The sequence below is a fragment of the Triticum aestivum genome, chromosome 5D, assembly GCF_018294505.1.
Source record: "Triticum aestivum cultivar Chinese Spring chromosome 5D, IWGSC CS RefSeq v2.1, whole genome shotgun sequence".
Lineage (NCBI taxonomy): Eukaryota > Viridiplantae > Streptophyta > Magnoliopsida > Poales > Poaceae > Triticum > Triticum aestivum.
In genome coordinates, this window is record NC_057808.1 from 304,358,355 (window position 1) to 304,377,611 (window position 19,257).

The 19,257-nt window shown below is 46.6% G+C and overlaps 3 protein-coding genes across 3 annotated transcripts; 1 reads left to right on the forward strand and 2 right to left on the reverse strand.

Moving 5' to 3' along the window:
• Positions 1-1,725: 1,725 nt before the first annotated feature.
• Positions 1,726-4,180, reverse strand: LOC123121360 (uncharacterized). The gene is made up of 3 exons (XM_044541316.1): positions 3,956-4,180; positions 3,236-3,438; positions 1,726-2,194 (listed from the first exon to the last, which is right to left on the reverse strand). The coding sequence occupies exons 2-3, from the start codon at positions 3,420-3,422 to the stop codon at positions 1,992-1,994; spliced, it is 390 nt and encodes a 129-aa protein (XP_044397251.1). The 5' UTR covers positions 3,423-3,438; positions 3,956-4,180; the 3' UTR covers positions 1,726-1,991.
• Positions 4,181-4,320: 140 nt separating this feature from the next.
• LOC123121362 (putative hydrolase C777.06c) lies at positions 4,321-9,171 on the forward strand. Its single transcript, XM_044541318.1, has 12 exons — positions 4,321-4,677; positions 4,765-4,928; positions 5,043-5,155; positions 5,412-5,453; positions 5,534-5,589; positions 5,776-5,852; positions 6,041-6,160; positions 6,680-6,756; positions 6,844-6,907; positions 7,164-7,214; positions 7,291-7,339; positions 8,835-9,171. The coding sequence occupies exons 1-12, from the start codon at positions 4,482-4,484 to the stop codon at positions 8,951-8,953; spliced, it is 1,128 nt and encodes a 375-aa protein (XP_044397253.1). The 5' UTR covers positions 4,321-4,481; the 3' UTR covers positions 8,954-9,171.
• A 254-nt stretch (positions 9,172-9,425) lies between these two features.
• LOC123121361 (protein HOTHEAD) lies at positions 9,426-14,543 on the reverse strand. The gene is made up of 6 exons (XM_044541317.1): positions 14,171-14,543; positions 13,147-13,513; positions 11,151-11,464; positions 10,632-11,020; positions 9,742-10,313; positions 9,426-9,652 (listed from the first exon to the last, which is right to left on the reverse strand). Exons 1-6 carry the CDS (start codon positions 14,247-14,249, stop codon positions 9,598-9,600), a joined length of 1,776 nt encoding a protein of 591 aa, XP_044397252.1. The 5' UTR covers positions 14,250-14,543; the 3' UTR covers positions 9,426-9,597.
• Positions 14,544-19,257: the final 4,714 nt, after the last annotated feature.

The window sequence follows — 19,257 nt, forward strand, 5'->3', positions numbered from 1 at the left end:
AAGAATGAGGCTGTGACACACCGCGTACCTCTGGTGAGGATCTTCCCCATTTTTTCCGTTCTGAAATATTTTACTGAAATCTTCCCATGCTGGCGATTTCCCAGACCCACTTGATCCCGAGGGCAACGGCACACATGTAGACAACAATCAAATTAGCAAGGCCACTTATCCCTCTACAAATATGACAAGTAAGTGCAACAAATGTAGATTTCAGGACCTATGGGAACATCTTCTTGCAGTGTGTTGTTAGGCACGAGCTTCGTTTTCGGGCCCAGTGGCGGGCATGAACTCCAAGAAATGTTTGATATCAAGCCTAATAATTAGGGGTACACTTAAAAGTTTTCCTATAGTAGGGGAGGGGGGCGCAATGGTCCCCTTTGGCCCCATGAAGCTCCGCCACTGTTTTTGGCCCTCGAAGATTTTGCCCAAATTGATTTCTTTTTTGCATGCCATATAAATTTTAATTGCCAGATTATAACCGTTATAATCTATTTAGCTAACCATCATTTTTTTTCTAATGGTATTTAGCTAAACTTGCGAGCACCGACAAAGTTTGATCATATTTGATGTTGCTAAAAAAATCTATTTTTCTGGATTTTACTGCTCATAGATGGTGTAAGGGCACCCTGGAGCTGAAGAACCACTCTTGTTTGGGTATGTAAATTGGTGGGAGGGTAAACCTATCTTTTATGTATTTGGAGCAAGCTCGTGCTGCGGAAAGCCTGAAATGGCAGCTGCGGCTTTTGGGTCTAATTTTTGGAGCGCTCCGACCCAAAGGGTCTTTGGAGCCAGCTCGGAAAATGGGTGTTTGTTTGGGCTTCCGGCTTTTCCGGGCCAGAAGCCATGGAAGCCACTAGAAGGAGCTCAAACAAACACACCTTAAGAAGAGGAGATTCCGCCCTGAAAGCTGGCTGTTGGCATCGTGCGTTATGACGATAAGTGGAGTTGTATTTTTTTCTCAAATACGCACGAGTGTGCGTACTTTATATTATAGTAGGAGGGGTAAAGAGCCCTCATGTATCCGTTTACATATTATAATGCCTATGTAACGTCCACCCCACCCAAGCTGAACTAAACAAGCATGGCTAACTCCTCCGGTTCACCCACATTGACAACGCGACAAAGAACATTGTGGTATCACACTTGAATAGGCCAGCCATCTTCCACGCATGTCCTTCATATCACATTCCCGTGTTTTCATAGCTCCCACATCACCAGTAGGAATATCGTCCTGACATCTTTCCTGGCGGCCTCGTTTCCAGTTCTGTCGATGCAACGACACAACACCATCATAGATAACTTGCTAATCCCTCTATAAAAAAATATAAGAGCGTTTAGATCACTAAACGATCTTATAATTCATTATGAAGGGAGTGCTATATATATGCTTCTATCAATATTAGTTCTACACTAAACCTACACTGGGATGTGGTCTTGAATTTTGGTTTTAGAATTATCTCCCCGCTAAGCCAAAGGCAGATGAGGATGGTCATCTTATGAAGGGGATCGGGGTGGCCTCGTTGTTCGATATACCCTGTCACTGCGCTCTTTCCAAAAATCGACCAAACAAGCAAGGCCAAGCTGCTAAAATCTTTTTTTTTCAGCTACAGTTCTGAGACACCGTCACACCACTGTATCAAAGCTGTGTTTCAACCAATGAAATCCATCCCATTTATGGCACCTAGAAGGTTTACGGTGTGCCGAGCAAATGACAAAAGTGTCAAGTGATAAATTGCATACAGCTTCTTGGCAATTCAAACACAACAAAGTAGTTGTACAGTCATGTCACACTTTATACAGCTTCTGCTCAACCGTAAGCAGCGGTGATACGATGAAGCGCATTCAGCTCTTGCAGCCATAGAGTTTGGCAATGCAAAATACAAAGTTTGCAAGGATATGATGCAAATAATGCATCCACCTGGACATAACCCACATAGTTTTCACAGCCACTGAAAATACTGAAGACACAATGTACACAATGCGCTCGATCTTCACTTGTCGGATTCTTTCTTCGGATGGATGGCCTCAGCGATAGCTTCGATCTCTTCCTTGGCACGTTCAAACACGCCCGGGCCTTTGACTTTGCTGACAGGCGTGTCCTCACTTATATCATTGCTTGTACCATGAGTTTCGTTCTCATGGGTCTTCTTATGCATGTTTGCCTCACTGTGTTCCTTGGAATCCTTGTGCAATTCTGCAGGTAAATCAGAGCGGTGGATAAAAATCAAGACGGGGTACTAAACAGAGCACTACCAAAGAACCTCAACTACCATGTATGAGGAAAGTAACACAAAGAATCAGGAATAAAGGAATTGAACACTAGAGGCTTTAAAGGAGGTACGATTATCCATTATGCCCTTCTTGTATCCTTATTGATACATCCTTCAATCGAAATGGTAACTTGTAGTGAAGCTATATTTCCGAAACATCTTTTATACCTGATGAATTTTTGTCCACAAAGTTCTATTGTTTCAGTTTGGGTGATGTTAGGTTATAAACCATAAAATTGTATGCTCGTGAAGTCTTCATTATAACTTAGACAAAGCTGAAAATCCAAATGTTCTTGGTCTTAGAAATCCCTGGTACACAAAACAGAATTTCCAAACTCGATTTCAGAGGAGGTTCTATTATCCTTTGCCCTTCTTGCATATACTTAATTTCTCTTTCCTTCCATCAAAATGGAAGGCCTGCTTTGTATACAGCTTCTAGATAAGTGCTATTTCAGAAACATTTTTCATGCTTGAATTTTTGTACACAAAACTATTGTTTCAGTCTGGGTGATTGTTAAGTTATAAACCTCAAATACATATGCCCAAGCTACCTCCTTAACACCTCGGACAAAACTGAAAATTCAAATGTTCCCAGTCTCAGAAGACAAAACTCCTTTACACAGAACACTACTCTTCTCAACAAGGTGAAGTCTCCCACAGAAGCCTACAACAGCTTAATAGTTCATCACTGCAAACAAATTAACTGAATATGCAGAACAGGAACAGCAAACAGAAAGTTCCCGTGAGCCTATGTCTTAGCATTCAACACAGAAGCACTGTTTCCAGTCAAACCCTGTCAGCTCTCAAGAATTGAAAAGCTAAAACTTGTGGATACGAATGAGCTCTCAAGAATTGAAAAGCTAAAACTTGAAAAGCTACGGTGAGCATAACCTTAAGGTATGTAACAGGAAGCAATACTTGTCAAAGCTAAATTAGGCAAAATGACATCAACTTAAGTAAATTACCACCCTCCTTCCTGCGGGGACTGGAATGGTGCTCCATCTTATCGTGAACAGCCTCCACAAGAGCCTCGATCTCTTCCTTGGCCCGTTCAAACAGATTGGGGCCCCTGACCTTCTCCACAGGCGTGTTCTCGCTTATGTCGTCGCTTGTTCCGTGCGTCTCCTTTTTGTGGATGCTGCCTTTGTTCATTATTCGCACCACCACTCTGTTGAAATATGCAACAGCTTTCAGTGTCAGTAGTAGTGCACAAGAAACTAAAATGAAACAAGAGATTTGCACTCGACCAAAAATGCCTTTATACAATGAATGAATGAATGAATTGGAACAGCAACACGTGGCGCCAAGCTTGCTTTGCAGGAATGCGTAAGGGTTAACTGTAAAAAGCACTAAGTACCCCGAGATCAAGAGGTTAAGCATCTACAGTACTTCGGTAACAAACAGGAAATTTCTAACTAACTGGTATTGGTAGGCTACAAGTTCAGAAAACCTGCACAAATCGACATGGTTAGCTTACTGCGGTCCCAGCTAACCGCGACGAACTACCCTTTAGGCAACAACTCTCTCCACTAGAGACGGCAAGAAATGTTAATCATTCATCGGCTGATCCCATGTACCAGCGATCTAGCCTATCCCGGGATCGGGCAAACACAAACAGCACATGTACAAGGATGCCAAGAAAGTTTTTGAAACAAAGCGAGAGAGGTAGAGAGAGAGATTCGTACCTGTGGGGGTGTGTCGTCGCCGGCGAGCCGGCGCGGCGAAGTCGATCTCCTGCGTGCTCCGGCCTCCGGGAGGGGAGAGATGCGGACCGTGGCAACTGGCAATTGGGGAGAGGAGACGATAGGACAGGAAGGGAAGTGGGAGAAGAAAGAGACGGAATTATTCCTCGGCCCAGGATAAAAGCCCATGTAAAGCCCACTTACGGCCTGTTGACCCACATGTCCGTAAACAGGGATCTCTAGACTATTGACCCGGATTCTCAAAAAAAAAATCTAGACTATTTTTTGACCCACATGTCAGTTAACAAAGCCGTCGTACCCCTAAAAAAAAAAAGTTAACAAAGCCGTCGGAAGAGCCGCGCGGCTTTTCTTGACCGTCAGGCAGGGAACATCGGGCCCACTTGCCAGCGTCGCCCCCTCCCGCAACGCGGTCAGACAGGCGACAAGTGGCCAGCGTCCGCGGAGACCCCGTCGATACCGACTCGCCGGCCGCCGCCGCAAGGCAGACAGACGCATCCGCGCTTTCCCGATGTCTGGGGCCACCGCCGCGGGCGCGATCGCCGCTCTCCTGCGTGCCCACCGCTTGCCCATGCTGCATTCGCCGTTCGCGTGCTCGCTCGCCGCGGTCCGCTCCCTGGGCGCGCATCTCCCTCCCCGCGCCCCGGCGGCTGCCGCGCCGCTCTCCTCCCGCCTCTCCCTCGCGCGCCTCCGCTCCGGCGCTTCGCGTACGTAAATAAAACCGTAATTGCATTATGTACTGGTTGCGCCTCAGCTGTTCGACGTAATGCCTATACCCGTGGTGATCCTTCCAGCGCGCTTCTTCTCCTCCTCCTGCGGCGCCCCTGGCAGCGCTGTCTCTTCCTCGGCGGCGGAGCACGAGGAGCCGCGGAAGTCGGAGCTCATCTTCCTCGGCACTGGCACCAGCGAGGGCGTCCCGCGCGTCAGCTGCCTCACCGACCCCTCCAAGACTTGCCCCGTATGACCCTCCACCTCCATCCTGGTATCAACCACCGGTGGGCTCACTTTGGTTCTCTTTTCTCACAGTGGTCGGCGTGATGTTGGCTGTTTGTTTGTCATGTCCTGTTCGCAGGTTTGCATCAAGGCAGTAGAGCCGGGGAACCGGAACCGAAGGCGCAACACCTCCATTCTCCTGCGCCATGTCACGCCGTCTCGCACCTCTAACATCCTCATCGACGCTGGCAAGTATGCGCTACTTCTTGCACTGCCAGTTGCTTCTCCTCTCTTCCTCAACAAGTAACGGATTATCATACTTGAAGCTAGAGCTATGGGTAGGAATAGTAGAAAACACCCAGAGTGTATCACTGTTTTGAAGCAGAGTACCTGAAATTTCTTCCATTCATAGTAGCTGATATAGAGGCTGTTTTTGTAAATAATGTGCATCTACAAAGTAAAAAATAGTAATGAGTTATCACACCCTGATGCTTTGTTCTCCTGTCAGGTTTTTTTACCATTCCGCGCTCGAATGGTTCCCTGCTTTTGGGTACTGAACTGTTCACATCCTCTATTAGTATTTATTTTAAAGAAACGTAAGTGTCGTTAACGTTTGGTGCTGATCTTCAGGTTGAGGGAGATTGATGCTGTCATTATTACTCATTCTCATGCTGATGCAATTGGAGGTCTGAGTGCTTCCAACCTTCTCAACTCCTATGCACCTTATAATTGAATGCTTGTACCATTTTTAAAAGTCCCGTCTAGTGTAAATGCTTTCCGCAACACAATTTTATTTCTATTAATCGAGACGAGAAACCCATCATCCTTGTGGCCTTTTCCTTTCCAAAAAGATAACAGCATGAATGGTGCAGGCCTTGATTGTCTTCGTGATTGGACGAACAATGTCCAGCCCTCCATCCCAATTTATGTGGCACCGCGTGATTATGAGGTTTGAAAATCTTGTACTTAGTTATGTTGTATGTTATTTTTTCTAGTATTACAGCCTCAGAAAATTTTATGGAATACATGAAAATCCATTATGCCATTTTATTAAAAAATTATGGCTTTCCCATTTTTAGTTTTATTTACAGCTGGCTCAGTTTTCTTTCCTTTTCCCCCTTTGCTGGTTTGTATCAGGTGATGAAGATGACACACCACTATTTGGTCGACACAAGTACGGTTATACCTGGTGCTGCAGTTTCAACATTACAATTCAACATTATGGAAGAGGAACCATTTACTGTTCAGGATCTTGAGGTTTGTGTTCTGAAACAACAATTTCAAAGCAAGAAGTGGACTTATACTTCTAAGCTGTTCGCTTACAAATTACAAATGATATTCTCCCTTTAGACTCAGTGAGATGTAGTAAGGAAATGGTCCATGTAGTCAGGTATACAAATGTGCATTTAACTCCTTTATTTTGGTCAGTTATAATGGGATGGGATCACTTAATTGATTGATAGTGTTGTTAGTAACAGCCAATAGGGCAATTTACCAGCGCAATTCAGACAAGATGCCTTCCAGTAAGTTTGAGTAAATCTGTTTTCATTGATGGCTCGAGGTAATATGCAGAACTTTTGGGTAGAAACATAATATGGAGAACTTACCAACCTGTGGCTGTGGATCTAAGTCCTGTCATGAGCTCAAATTTTATGTACCCTGCTCAAATGCAAAATTACTTATTCATTACGTCCGTATGTGTTGAGTATACTTGGGATTCATAGCAGAGTCTCCTGTTCAATTTATTTTGCTAAAGATGTAATGTCTACATTTCAGGTAATTCCTTTGCCTGTATGGCACGGTCAGGGTTACCGTTCCCTTGGTTTCCGTTTTGGTGACATATGCTACATAAGGTAGATTGAGTTCACTGGAAGGCCTGTTTATTGTAACGACTTGTGTTGTTGGTAGGCATCTTATCTGAATTGCTCTGATGTTTGCAGTGATGTCAGTGATATACCTGACGAAACCTATAAACTTCTGGAAGACTGTCAACTTCTTATATTGGTATTCCTTTTTTTCTTTTCTTGTTTTGCATCTCTGATTGTTAAATCATGAAATTGTCGCATTGGACTGTTGTACGCCGCTAACTTTGTTTTCTTGCGTATCTCTGATTTTTGAATCATGAAATAGTTAGATTCATCTGAAAGATGTACATTTCTTATGCTGCTAACTTTTGTATTGATCTACTTGTGCATCTCTCTTGAGTATTCACTGTTGACTATGAATTGGATTGATCTTGGTTTTATGTAACTTACTACAGGATGCTCTTAGACCTGATCGTTCTTCTTCAACACACTTTGGATTACCTAGGGTAAGTTCTGACACATTAGTTCTACCTTCTTACTATTTCACTGTATCCAGTTATGATATATTCTTCAACTATACAGGCCCTCGAGGAAGTCAGGAAAATCAAACCAAAAAGAACACTGTTTACCGGTATGGCCTGACTAACCAATCATTTTGTTGCTTCTTTCTAACTAATTTATAGTGAACTTTTTTTCCTTACAAAATAGCTCAGGAGTTGTATTGAGATTAGGGCATGGGATCTGTCGTTTTATTCCAACTCCTTTGTTTGGTATCCAATGGGAACTATGTGTGGGAAATTGACAGAGAAGTTTATTCCGGTATTTGTATAGTGGGAATTGGTGCAAGATTAGACAAGAGATGATGACACAAGTCATGATGAAGGGGTTAAGATGTCATCACTAAAACAATTCCCTTCCAATCCCCACCCCCTCCCTTGTTAATAAAACGGTGGGAGTTGGACTCTCAACTGTCATGCTTAATCCCTCATCAATTCACATGCCCCCTAACCATACGATGGATTTAAAGTCTCATACCCCTTCAATCCTCACCCCCTGGCTCTAATTACACCCAACCAAACATGCTTGTCAGCTCTTAAGTGCATTTTGGAGTTTCTCTGGATCCACAAAACATAACGCAGTCTTAAATAGACTGCACAGTTTGCAACAGAAAAGTTTAACATGATTTTAGATTACAGTTGAGAAATGTTACCTATCTGTTGTTTAATGGACATGATTTCATCTAGAAAAGTAACAAGGACAACTATTTGATCTCCTTAGCGAACTGTTCAATAATTTCATGACTTCGTTTTTGCAAGACAAAGCAAAACTCTTAACACATGTTGACATTGTTATTTCGTACTCTTGCAGCTTTTGATGTTAGATATTACTCCCTCCATTCCTAGATATAGGGTGTATAGTTTTTTGCTCAAATATTAACTCACGGGCTGGGAAGGCAAATTCCGTTGCTTTTGGACGTAAAAGCCCCTAGGGTGACCATGTGAGACTAGAGGGGAAATAGGTAAATCGGGGGGATCCTCTTTCTCCTGGTCAGATTACTTCCATAAATATCGTCCTTGCGTTAATATTCAAGCAAAATACACCCTATATGTAGGAACAGAGGGGGTATGATCTGTTAAGAAACGCGAAATAGAGAGAGGTACCGAGAGAAATTAACACAATCGGCTGAGCATGTTAGCTACACGATCTGTTAAAAGAAAAAGAAAAAGAATATTGGTTCCTAAATCTAAGGGATTTCATGCGTGGGAGCTGATCGGTGGTGGGTTAAAATTGACAACAAAGGCAATACACCCTCTATTCCGGATTTTTTCTCAAAAAACTATACACCTTATATCTAGGAACGGAGGAAGTAGTATATCACCTCTCAAATACTTGTCGAAGAAAGTAATAAATTACGCCTGGGCACATTAAATCTCAATATTTATGTCGAACACAGTTCATAATTATTGATCCAGGAATGGAGTCTTGGAAACTTTATCGCAATGTTTTCTTCTTGACATGGAACTATGGGAAGCTATAGCCTTATTTGATCAAATGGCATGTGCCTCATCTTCCGTTATTTTGATTATATTGCTATTGTTTTAAATTGGACTGAATGGTATCTTCAGGGATGATGCATTTAATGGACCATGAGAAAGTGAACGATGATCTTGCCAGGCTGATGGAAACAGAGGGGCTTGACGTCCAGCTTAGCTATGATGGTCTCAGTATACCTGTAAGGCTCTAGAACTATTGGGCACTGTTGAACGGTGGTTACAGATTTTCTGTAGTTTCATTTTAGTAAAATGATCACAACATGTAATCCGTTTAACTCCTCACGTCAAGCTTTCCTTTTACTTATCTTTCTCCCCCCACCCATCCTCATCAACAGAGGAATCATATGTACTAGCAAATTTAGTCCTTACATCGATGATGAAATAAAGTTTCAGCACATGGTTTGTTTCATACTTTCTGGAGTTGAGACTTCTTTTTTTTTGGTATATTGTATTTGCACCACTATTAATGGATTTAAATAGTGGGTCCTTCCCCGGACCCTGGCACCCTGCGCAAGCGGGAGCTACGTGCACCGGTCTATTATGGATTAAATAGTTCTTGTAGATGTTTTATCAAACCATTCACGTAAGATTAGGGACCATATACTGAAGCAATTCATCAGGGCTTGTGTCTCATACTCTACTTATGAAGAAAAGGAAGAAAGATGAGTTGATAAACAATTTAATGGGCAATATCATACGCGACAAATAGTTACTGGGTACAGATGAAACTCCTAGAATGTCTTACATTGGTGATTCACACTGGATCCCAGCAAAAATTAGTGATTTCTTTTCTACGTCACACACACATCATAAAAGGCAGGTGTTTAGGAATCTACTACACTCCAGCTGCTCGTCCTAGCCGTTCCCTTAAGATCTTCACTCCAAAGTACCTGAGCACAAAGTATGATTAGAAGCCATTACAGTTTAAAATTGAGCGTTTATTTTGCCAAATAAGAAAGATATGTTCTGCATTAAGTACCTGCCCATCATCATGACCGTGGCTTGAGGGTTGGTCCCTGGTGACCTAGAAAATGTTGAGCCATCAACAACGCGGAGCCCTGAGACTCCAAGCACTCGGTGCTGCTGGTCGACCACCTTCCCTACATGACACCCACCATGGTAGTGCCAGATGGTGATTACCGTGTCCTTGCAAAATTGCTCCAGGGATTCTGTGGTATTGGTATGCTTGGGTATCAGATTCACGTTAGCCCGCACGCTCATGTTGAGCACCCTTTCCATTTCATATCCAGCATCATCAGGAGTCAGATGAGCGAAACTATTTGTCTTCAATATTTTCTCAATGGTCTTGATGCCATAGACACAACGGCTGAGATCTTGTGGATGGCTGAAATAGTTGAAAGTAACCGCCGGGTTGTTCTTGACATCAGTGTCTGCAAGGACAAGATGGCCTGTAGACAGTGGACCATCGATCTTCTCAAGGATAAAACCACCTTGGAACACCTCTTTGGGTAGACTAAGTTTGTTATGTGCATACTCCCTGGCTAGTTCCAGGCTTCTTTGCTTCGGAGGAACTGTGGACAGCTGTCCAATCTGTATTGATAGGAATGTAGTATGGTGCATTGGATCAGCAACGGCAAAAAATAAAATAAAGAATAACTTCACATGATTAATTATGCATGCAATGATGACATGGTTATACTTGCATTTGAAGACATAAGTTTCATTTTGACTCATAGTGAATGATATAATTATAATTTAAGGCTTCAATAACTTATGTTGCATACCCAACTACCCATCTTAATTCTAGATTATCTAAAATAAAGCTTCATACAGTGCAATCTGAATCTTGTGGTGATATTACATAATTTGGAACTACTATGCATGTAAGTAGTAAGATTGGTGCCAAACCTCAGCAGACATGATTCCGTGGTGGCATTTGATGCTATCTTCAGACTGGCCGAAACCACTGCTCGCCTCGATGAACACACCGGCTTCAGTTATTCCAACAGTCTCAATCAGTGACTGCCGAGGGGGGCTTTTCGTAGGTATGAAGATGGAGTTCATGGGGTTGTCAGCCATCCCTTTGCCCACATACTTGTTGTGGAGAACAACAGGAATGTTATGATTCTTAAGATCATTCTTTGGCCCAATCCCACTGAGGAGTAGCAGCTGGGGGCTGCCAATTGCACCAGAAGAGATGATAATTTCGCTATCTCTGTTGGTGTTGAGGAGTGCCTGGTGGAGTCTCCCGTCCTCATCGGCAAATTGTACCCCGATAGCCCTTGGTCTCAGTCGTCCTGCATAGGAGTTCATGTTATTGAAACAGGGTACATGATGGCCTATGTCTGTTGTAGTATCTACACTTTCTGTTGTAGAAATTCTAGACTGTTTTGGAAGAGAAGTAAGCTTTTAGGAGCTTGGATGCACCTTGTTGCGAGTTGAACACTATCTTGTGCACACTAGCGTGAAGCAGGACCCTCAGGTTGTTAGGGTCTCCAGCTGCGAGCAAGTCGGCTGCTGTGTGGCGGTGGCCATTTGCGTCGAAGATGGTGCCACCAACCTTGGTCCCAGAAACATGGTCATATGTGTACCCATTGAAAGGGGATACACCTGCTTCAACTAGCCCATCCCGCAGTGCAGCCTGCCAAGGCGCGATCTTAGGCCACTGGACAACCTTGTCCTCTACCCAAGGGTAGGACTCATTCACCAGGTCTTCTTCCCAGCCAACGTCCTGCACGAAGCTGTTGTTCCAAGAAACACAAGGTATGTAAGTATCAGGTTTGATGGAATAAGTAAATTGCCTTCAGCAATAATACTGAGATGATATTTCTGTTTTTCTTAAAGACACTATGGCATGCTTATCAATTACAAATGTATGTTTGCTAATTCATCTTCATGGGTTTGGTTTTGCTAATGCGATATATGTCAGAAACTTATTCTTGGTTCAAACTTTAAGTTGCGCTGAACTGTACTGCGGTTACGGTTATCTCTTGGGCTTTGCTTAGCTATCATAGTTACCATGGGCATCAAAGAGTTGTTGATATGCCCATGTGATTTTGTTTTGTTGCCTCCTTCAGTAATACACCCTCTGTTCCTAAATACTACTCCCTCCGTTCCAAAATAGATGACTCAACTTTGTACTAACTTTATACTACAATTAGTACAAAGTTCAGTCATCTATTTCGGAACGGAGGGAGTATAAGACATTTCTGCTGTTCAAATCGAACTATATAGCTGTATGATTCCAACAGGAAACATGAGAAAGTACTATATTTAGGAACGGAGGTAGTACTATATAGCTGTATGATTCCAACATGAAACATGAGTCGTTTTTATATGATTTTAATTCTGTGAGAGAAACAGAGCATGTGTTACTGTCAGGGCCAGTTATTACTTTGCACTACCAAAGCCGAGGCACTTAAATGCAAATTAATGCAGTACCTTCTTGTTTTTCTATGTTATCAAGTTGCCCACGAGTGCCAATTTGTACGCAGGTACTCATTGTTAAAAACACTGCCAGTTTTGCAACTACGCTGAAATAATAGCCAAAATATAAGTGGAAGAATGAACTACTGACATAACCCAAATTACTAAAGTGGATAAAAGTGAATGACAATATTCTTCTCTGCTTTACTGAGAGGGGTCGGCCCCCTTTGTATAGCAGACAGGACTTGACCGACAAGCCGACAAGTCTATTCAAACTCTAATACGATATCTGAGCTGATTGTATTCTTTCCTAACAAACTTGCTTAATCAACTAGGACTCTAATTAATCAAGACTCCACGTTTGATGATGAATACAATATCTAAACTGACGGTACTCTTTCCTAACGAACTTGCTTAATCAACTATGACTCTAATTAAGGGATAAGACTCCAGGTTTGATGGGCTGGTCCACATAACAATAAGGTCATGGTCCAATCGAGAGCAGTGTCGGGTATGGTAATGCAGAGCATAAATTATTTTGGCAGGGTAATCTTAGTACTTTGGGGAGAAATTTGAGCTGGTTATTTTGTGCATGTAAGAACAGTTGCTCTTGCTGTCCATTTCAGCAATCTGCAAATGCAGAGAGCTGGCTATAGCAGCATGCTACATTGCTAGGGTGGCAGCACTGAAGCAGACCTTTGCATTTATTTTCCTCCTGGCGCTATCACTGTTCACTGCCCTGCATTTACCCTAGATCTGACATTTACTGACCCGAAAGGGACACGTCTTGTGCTGCTGCATAGACTGAATCATGACATGGCATTTTACCTAAGCTAACTTGATTCTGGGTTAACTTGAAAGGGACAGTGTTGTTGATTTTGGGTTAACTTGCGTAGACTGCTTTCACGTTTATCATGCACAGAGACAGAGGGAAGAATGATGATATACAACTCTTAAGAAGAATGATGATACGGAACCTCAGCAATGCATTGCGTACCTTGAGCTGGCTCGGCTGTAGAAGCCGGCATTGATGCAGGTACCACCACCCAGCACCCTTGCCCGGGCGTTGATGACGCCGTCGGTGGAGACGAAGGCCTGGGACGAAGAGTCCGGCGCCGTGTTGCTGAGGCCAATGTGGAAGTTCTCCATGTAGGAGATGTTGCGGTTGCCGTAAGGGGACCCGCCCCTCTCCAGCACGAGCACCTTGTACTTGAGCGACAATGTCGCCGCCAGGGGGCAGCCGGCGGTGCCCCCGCCGACGACAATGTAGTCGTAGCTGTCGTGGCGCATCGCGGGGAAGCTGCTCGCCTTCTCGAGGGGTGGGAGATTCCTCAACGTGAATGGCGGCTTGGCCGTGCCCCTGCCTGCAGGTACAAGTGTTCCATAGTACTGTTTGTTAGGAGTATTTCCCGCTTAAAGCTTGCAAATTCTAGCTTGGCTTTGTTTTTTTGTTTTGGCAAAAGAATGTCCCAATCTAGTAGTTGAGCTAATGTACTCATTAACTATTTCATCAGGGCCTGGTCTCCTGGTATTATGCTGCTCCAGATAAACAGGCACGCCTTTTTATAGCATAATATACTCTGTCCATTCCTTTGTGTACTCTATTTTCTACTCCCTCCGTCCCATAATATAAGAACGTTTTTGACACTAGTGTAGTGTTAAAAACGTTCTTATATTTTGGGACAGAGGGAGTAGCAAAATATATAAAGATGGGAATAGTGCACGGTCCTCTATCTATTAGAAAAAGGAAAAACATAATCCGAGGGCACAAGACAATGACCGGAACCAAAATGTCCTAGGAGAGAACTCCACTGAATCTGAATGAGCAAGCGACTACTAGGAGAAAGAAGGCAAACAGAAGCTGAGAAACGCAGGTGCAGCATTGCTTGCTAAGCGACCAATCAATCTCCCAGGCAGCATTGCAAGTTCTTCACCGGGAAGAGTGGAGCAGAGGTGTTTGGATGGAAGCAGAAATGCTCAAGAAACGCGGACAGCATGGAGGCAGAGGGTGAGGCACGCACCTTGGGATAATCCGAGGAAGCAGAGGCAGACCACGAGCTTGATGCAGAGCAAGGATGCCGCCCCCTCGCTGGAAGCCATGGAACCCGAGAAGCACCTGCCAGGCTAAACCTGCCCCTTCCTCCCCTCTCGCCAGGAAGACGGTGGTGGCTGGCTCTAGCTGTCCACTTCCTTCCAGCTCGCTCTGGAGCTCGAGGTCGCCCGCCGGACTTGACCCGTTTATGTAGGCGGCGCCGGAGGGGAGGACCGGAGGCCAATGGAGTATCGTGTGCGCTTTGAAGAGAGCTCACCAGCCGCAGTAAGTGCCATTGAATGCAGAGGGAGCACTGCCCCGGTACAACTGTGATTTATGGGCTTCATCAACCAACCAACCAATGCAGGGCTGCGCCGGAGGTACCCACACCCACACCACCACCCCCCTCCATTTACAAGAATGACTGTCGTCTCCATCTTTCCAGTTTTCTTATGTTTCTCTCTGCATGGCACCCGCCCAATTGGTCGCGCCAGCGCAGCATTTTCTTTCTTTTTGGCAAGAATATGTGTTCTGCATTCTTTTTTTAATGGCGACAGTCCTGTTCTGTAGCAGATGATGGCGTGCATGAATGCCAGTTATTCCATAGAAAAATGCCAGCTGTAGAAAATGCATTGTGCTGTTTTTTTATACCGGCTGCAGAAAGGGTGTGCTGCTTGCTATCTTCTTTTTTTAGAGGGGAAGGGTGTGCTGCCATCTTGACGTACCATGCTGACGTATCTCCTCTAGGTGGCTTCAATTCCGAGACCATGGTTCCGATGAAGATAATCAATCCATGGTGATAAGGTATTGACTTCTTGTAGTCCAGTTCATCGGTGCAAACAAGTTAGTGCCATCCCTGAAAAACTAAGAGTTAAGAAGCACAGTATAATCTATTTCCAAGTGTTTCTTCTTGCAAAATACTTCCTCTGTCCGGAATTAGTCGAAGCTACTGCTTGTGACAGTATGATGCATTTTATATAGGAAGCTAAAGGCAGAACAGATTTGAACTGACCAATAGTGGTGTCCAATCTAGAGTAGTAGTACATGGATTTATATTGGCACTGATGTAGTACTGATGGCCATAGCAAGAGAGAGACAAGGTGTTAAATGCTGCATTCTTCATTTGGTTAGGACACCACACCCCGTAAGATAACCAGGATCGACATACCTAGGCTTGGATGGTGCTAAGGTATTGAAACCCCCATGTCCATTTTTGAGGTGCTCACTTGAAGTAGGGTAAAAAAACAACTAGACATCCACGATCCACCTACATTCTTGAACTATCTTAAGAAAAGCAACTATTAACTGGAAAGCAAATGAACAGTGTATTATTCATGACCACCAGCAACCGCCTCTGTATTCTGCAGCAAAACAATTGACACACAAGAAAAGAGTGAAGCCTAAAGTATCACAGCTATCCCGCAGCTGCAGGTTGCTCTCTTTCCATTCGCCTGCTAGCATGGAACCTGTGAGTTGCTGTTAGGACTGAGACATAATGCGCCCTACTGTATACAGACGTGCCACCTGCGCTAAGCCGCTCTCTCTTTCTTTCCCTGGGAACATATGACCTGAGAATCGGGAAATGATAGCCAGAAAGTACTACTGCCATAGTTGTGCACTGCAAGGTTTGGGGTGTGTTTTCCTTGCCCCCGTTTCCCTGCTGCAGCTGTTTGTTTCTGAAACTGGGTCTGTTAATCTGTCTGCAGATTTGAAGAAAGAGACATGCATCCTACTCTCCTCCCTGCTCTTTAAAGCTCCCCGGAGCCGGAGGACACGGAAGGTTTGGCATGGTCACGTCTTGTCCATCATCATCACATAGACACCTACCAACCTGATCAAGGCACTCTTTGTCATGTGGTACGTACGAATTTACAGGTAAATAGGTACGCCGCGTCAGTGTCGGTTTACAGTAGTTTTTTACAGACCTTTTTGCCTGCACACACACACACACACACAAAGTGGATGTAGAAGTAGCAACAGATGAACCGCAATGGCTTCCGAGTTCTTGCTAGCCATGCAGTTCACTCATGGTCCTAATGAAATGATGCAATCAAAGCAGGATGCTCGAGGTCAAGGCCCTGCCCCTGGCTTACTGTACCGTGATGATGCAGGAGGACGCCCCCTCTCCCTGATACGAGAATGAGATCCCAAATTCTCGAATGATATGGATCAATCATGAAGAAGGAAGCATCATGTGGGCGACAAAACATGGGTATATAACTATATATAGTGCATCATCCCCCTTCTTTGAAGACGCTGACCGTCTTGTTTTCGTGTCAACAGTGCTTAAATAGGATCCTAAGATGAGAGTGGCATGGGCATGGACGATGGATCTCGCCCCTTATTAACTGGTGTGGGGTAATTCGCAACCTCCTCCCTGCCGTGGACTTGAATGGGGATCATGAGATGCATATGGACGGCCAGCCATCGCCATGGGGACCCCGGCGAGCTGCGCTCCAGTGCCTGTCGCGAGCTCCGCGCCCGGGCGCGCGCGCACCTGCCAAGCAGTCAGAGCCAGTCCACCACCGCGGCACCAACCTACGCCTGGTCGCGCGCCCACGGAGTTGAGTGAGCCGCTGCTCGTACGAACCGGTCCATCCATCGTCGGCGTGGTCACCGCGAACAGTAGTTGCCGCTGCCGCGCCCGGCGCCCGCCCTTGATTCACTGCGCGGCTGGCCACGCCACGGCTGTTGGTCGATCGTGAAACTAAGCTGGCTGCCCGTAGGCGGGGGGAAGCTGTCTGTCGACCGATGGGAATGAATGACGGCAAGTGGCAGCGGGATGCTTTGCTTAGCTGTGCGATACGGTGCGCGCTTGAATGAGGCGGCAGAGGAGCACATGGGGTGGCGGGGGGCAAGGGAGGTTTACGCCTGTGCGCCCCAGCTCTGGCCGCTTGCCCCCGTCCTGGACGCAGCCGCGCGTGACCCCCGTGCGTGGTGACCGCCCGATCCGAGCGACTCCCGCGTCGGCTCGGCTCACGACTGTTTACTCGTTTGCAGTAGTGTACCGCTACTCTTTCGTGAATGATCGGCTGATTTACCACATGCTCTCTCGGTGGAGATGGACTGTGACGCCAAGTTACCGATGCTACTCAACTGGGTAAGTAATGCACGCTCGCTTTCTTCCACGTGGGTCCAAAACATTGGAGAAACACTCGTACGGTACTCGCCTGGTTTGCCCCGACGTCGTACGTTCGCGGGAGCAAAAACCATCGTCGTCATAGCGCTTCTGATTGCTGCGTCCCAACTAACTGGCGTCACCATTTGGCGAGACGTTTGAAATGGGTGGCTTAATTAGGTTCACACTTCACACCATCGCCGTTGACTGGCTAGTAACGAAGCGCACTAGTTGAAATTGATTACCTGATGTTTGCTGCTGAGTATACTTCAGACATAGGACTTCAAATGGATTGGAAGGCCATCGTGCCAAGTTGTTAATAACTATATATATAGTACGACCTGACCATGACCAGCACGCGGCCAGATTTTTTATTTTTGTATATATTGTTATCAAAAAAAATAAGACCATTCAGGACTAACCCTTGGGTGTATATTTTTATAGAAGAAAATCTCTAAGCATCACCCGTCACCTCCGGGACTTGAATGCGGGTGAGCTTGCTCATTCCACGCGAGCCAAGCCAACAAGGTGACACCCTTCTCTCTGTATATTGTTATTAGAGCATCTCCAGCCGTTCGGGCCCCCAGGGGACTGAAATAGCGCCGCCTAGGGGGCGCTAGCGAAAAAATATCGGCATGGGGGCGGCCGGTTTCCCAACCGCCGCCCCAAGCCCAACCCAGTCGCCTTTTTTGAAAAACAAACTCGGCCAAGTAAGACACATATTCAGCCAAACTAGGCAATTTTCATTGATGTTTGTACATAAAACCTTAAAAACATAACTACGCCGCCACCGTCCGCCCTCCTACAGGCCTGTCTGCCGCCCTCCTACATGCTGAAGAACGCGTCGAAGGCGCTGTAGTCATCGTCGTCGTCCTCCTCCTTCACGCCGCCGACGTCCTTGCTACACCCTTGCCCTGGGTCGCCTTGGCGGACGGGTTTGGGTGGCGGCGGTGGTGCGTCCTCGTCACTGTCCTCGAGGACGATGACGATGCCCTCGTCGCGGCCGCGACGACGAGCGGCGAACTCCTCGAGGGCGCGGCGCTGGCGCTCCGTCTCCAGCCGGACGTAGTCCTCGCGCACCCACTTGATGGCGGCCTCGTCATCGACGGCCATGTCGTCGTGCTCACTCTTCACGGCGACCAGCCCCGGCTCCGTCTTGGGGCTTGACGAGGCAGGAGGAGGAGGAGCCACAGCCGCCCTCATTGATGACGAGGGCACCGCCGCAGGTGTGCCACCCGAGCGGCGTCTCCATGGGCTCGGCCTTGACGCTGGCGAGCGCCGGCGAACCGGTGGAGCGGGAGGAGGAAGATGAAGACGATCACAACCCACCCGCCATGCGCCTCGGCATCCAAATGCGGCCGCTCCGACGGGGGACAGGCGCCGGGGCCGCCGGGTACTGGAGCGGCGGCTGGTTGCCGCCCTCGAGGTACTCGAGGACGTAGTGGAGCGTCCGCCCGGGGATGCCCCACCACAGGTGGCGGCCGTCGGCGTTGTGGCGCCCCATCACCGGCGCGTTGTTGGTGGAGGTGATCTGCTCCTCGTGACGGCGTTGGAAGTACGCCGCCCAGCTCACATGGTTGTTGGCAGCGTACTCCGGGCGGCCGCGCACCTCCTCCGGCAGGGAGGCCCGAACGCGGCTGACCTCGCCGTGGAAGCGGTCGGCGGCAGGCTGCCGGGGGGGGAGGGGGGACGGGGACGCCTCCGGCGCTGAGCTTCCACCGCCCCGGCACACGCATGTCAGGCGGTGCTGGGTAGTTGGCCTCATGTAGGAGGTACGCCTCCCACTTCGTGCAGGGTGCGGCGGCCGAAGCCGTTGGCCGCCGCACTGTTGCCGGGGAACGTTCTCCCATCGGCGGATGTAGACGCGCGGTGGTTGGAGGCGGGGGAGAGAGGGGCGCCGGTGACGAGAGAGGGAATGAGGGCGAAGGAGAGTGCGTCCACCGGCGAGGGAGGAGTGG

Coding starts and splice junctions, on each gene's coding strand:
- LOC123121362 (XM_044541318.1), top strand. CDS start 4,482: ATGTCTGGGGCCACCGCCGCGGGCGCGATCGCCGCTCTCCTGCGTGCC. Junction 5,156..5,411: donor ATCCTCATCGACGCTGGCAA/GTATGCGCTACT, acceptor TTCTCCTGTCAG/GTTTTTTTACCATTCCGCGC. Junction 5,853..6,040: donor TGGCACCGCGTGATTATGAG/GTTTGAAAATCT, acceptor GGTTTGTATCAG/GTGATGAAGATGACACACCA.
- LOC123121360 (XM_044541316.1), bottom strand. CDS start 3,422: ATGAACAAAGGCAGCATCCACAAAAAGGAGACGCACGGAACAAGCGAC. Junction 2,195..3,235: donor TCCCCGCAGGAAGGAGGGTG/GTAATTTACTTA, acceptor ATTTACCTGCAG/AATTGCACAAGGATTCCAAG.
- LOC123121361 (XM_044541317.1), bottom strand. CDS start 14,249: ATGGCTTCCAGCGAGGGGGCGGCATCCTTGCTCTGCATCAAGCTCGTG. Junction 11,021..11,150: donor AGTGTTCAACTCGCAACAAG/GTGCATCCAAGC, acceptor ACTCCTATGCAG/GACGACTGAGACCAAGGGCT. Junction 9,653..9,741: donor ACGGTCATGATGATGGGCAG/GTACTTAATGCA, acceptor CTTTGTGCTCAG/GTACTTTGGAGTGAAGATCT.